The sequence below is a fragment of the Entamoeba invadens genome (assembly GCF_000330505.1).
Source record: "Entamoeba invadens IP1 unplaced genomic scaffold scaff_1105074726351, whole genome shotgun sequence".
NCBI classification, from domain to species: domain Eukaryota; phylum Evosea; order Mastigamoebida; family Endamoebidae; genus Entamoeba; species Entamoeba invadens.
Genome location: NW_004440215.1, coordinates 69,327 through 71,615, shown reverse-complemented (window position 1 = coordinate 71,615; position 2,289 = coordinate 69,327). Strand labels below are relative to the sequence as shown.

General features: G+C 32.5%; 2 protein-coding genes across 2 annotated transcripts; one reads left to right on the top strand and one right to left on the bottom strand.

Moving 5' to 3' along the window:
* Nucleotides 1-95: 95 nt before the first annotated feature.
* Nucleotides 96-1,565, top strand: EIN_460890 (cullin-1, putative; the record flags this gene model as incomplete). Its single annotated transcript, XM_004255341.1, has 1 exon — nucleotides 96-1,565. One exon carries the CDS (start codon nucleotides 96-98, stop codon nucleotides 1,563-1,565), a length of 1,470 nt encoding a protein of 489 aa, XP_004255389.1.
* A 311-nt stretch (nucleotides 1,566-1,876) lies between these two features.
* Nucleotides 1,877-2,248, bottom strand: EIN_460880 (hypothetical protein; the record flags this gene model as incomplete). Its single annotated transcript, XM_004255340.1, has 1 exon — nucleotides 1,877-2,248. One exon carries the CDS (start codon nucleotides 2,246-2,248, stop codon nucleotides 1,877-1,879), a length of 372 nt encoding a protein of 123 aa, XP_004255388.1.
* Between the last annotated feature and the right edge of the window lie 41 nt (nucleotides 2,249-2,289).

Here is a 2,289-nt window from a genome sequence, read left to right as displayed (position 1 = left end):
TTTTGGAGTGCACTAAAAAGTTTTACGACAAGGAGAAACCCAAAATTGATTCATATGTAAATAGCGACGAGTTGAAGGTCACTATTAAAGAAAAAATGGAACACATTTTTATAACAAATACAGTCGATGAAGTCCTTGCGAATTATAAGACCGTTTTTTATTCGAAAAGTAATTTGGCACTTTCGTGTATTCAAATGTGCTTTTTAACAAACGAAATCGTCACTAAACAGTTTCTTGATAAAACAGAAGAACTCTTTTTAAAGAAGTGCACTGATCATATCAATGAAGCGCTTACAACTAATTTGGATATTTTAAATAACTCAGACGCTATTTCTAATCTTCTTTTAAAATTGTATGAATCTATGGAAGATTTAATTGTGAATGGATTTTTATCGGACTGGCGGTTCAAGAAAGTGTTGAACGAGACTTTAAAGAATATATTGATGAACAACGAGTTGTTAAATTTAGTCGGGGACGACTATGGGAAGTACGACTTGTTTCCCAAGTGTCTTGGGAAGTACACAAACACGGTGTTATTAACTTCTGATTTCGACTCGTTAGTGAAACAAAGTAAAGAAATAGCCGATATCGTTTCTATGATCCACAACGAAGACGCCTTTCTCTTGTGTTACACCGACCTTTTGAAGGAAAGAATTGTGATGAAGAAGTCGAAAGAATTGTATGAGAGAAAGATGGTGGAATACTTGAAAGAAGGCATCAGTGGAATAGAAACCAAATTCAATGGTTTATTCTCCGCCACTCAAAATCGTGAGATTCAAAACTCTTATGAGGAGTTCTGTGATACACACGAGACGGAGAAACCAAAAGTCCAACTTGAAGTCACCTTATTTGAGAAGACACGAGAAGTCCCAGAGGTGTACGAGATCCCAAAAAGTCTTGCAGTTGCCTTCGACTTTTACACCAAATTTTACACTGAGAAATTTGAAACAAAGAAAATTATGTTCCAGTACACTTGCTCGCAGTGCGTCGTCTTATTTAAACCAAAACAATCGCCGAGTAAAAAAGAATATATTATGACTACTACCTTCGACCAAATGCTCATTTTGTTCTTGTTTAACACAGAAAGTAAATTGAAGATCAAAGAAATTGCTGAAAGGGTCGATCTCAGTCTGGAACGAACTGCAATTGCACTCAGCGGATTAATTAAACAACATGTGATGAGGAAAAACGTCAATTTTAAGGACTTGGAAGAAAACTGCGACGTCATTTTATATAAGAAATTCGACGGAGAAAAAAGAACGTTTAACACACAGGAACCACACGAAAAGCTCAAGGTGGCTATTGAACTGAAAAAGAAAAGCGAAGAGGACAAAATGCTCGAAGATGAACGAGCTCAAGTCATTCAAGCAAGGCTCGTCGTTATTATGAAGTTCAAAAGAGTCTTGAAATTCTCACAATTGATTGCAGAAACTACTCAGGCACTTATTAATAAATTTCCAAAAATACAAATCGCGTTTGTCAAGAAACAGATTGAAAAATTGATAATAGAAGGTTATATGAAAAGGTCGGAGGACGACCCTTCTACTCTTGAATACGTCGCATAATCTCATTTAATTGACAAATAAGTGAAATTTAAAGTTTTTTGTTGTTATATTCGAATAAATAACTCTTACAATGAAATTATATGTTATATCAAGTTCTATTGAATATTGATACAATACAATATTAAATAGAATAATACGCATGTAAAAAACATATACAAGTGGTTAAATAATATTTTTAGTTATTTTTATTTTATTTAATCGTGTTTTGGTTTGTTATAGAAAATATAATGGGTTAATATATTAAACAAATAAGTTATATTGTTCAACTTTTAAAAATGTCAACAATTAACAGCAAACTTTTTGTATAAATTTTATCTTACATGTCTGGTGTTCAAAAAAGATAACAAAGCAATCATCTTTCTTGATGTAAAACGGGCATATTCTGCTTGTTTTAACAGACGATTTTGAGATAATTCATTGACATCATTACAAAATTTTCTGAAAAAACTGCTCACTGATTTTAACAAAATTTTCATTTCAGTTCTTTTGTTGGTGTTTAATATGGTACTTACTATAAGTTTCCTCATCATCACACGTTTAATTCTCCAATAATCGTGAATTGTGATTTGTGACAAATCCTCATCTAAAAGTCGTATTATTGTTTCGAGAAATTTTAGTGCTAATATTACCGTTCTTTGTGTTACATCTTCAATAACAAGTCTGCCTTGAATAGAATGAATCATATCACATAAATTCTTCAGTGTCAAACTCTCGTGGTCTGTAA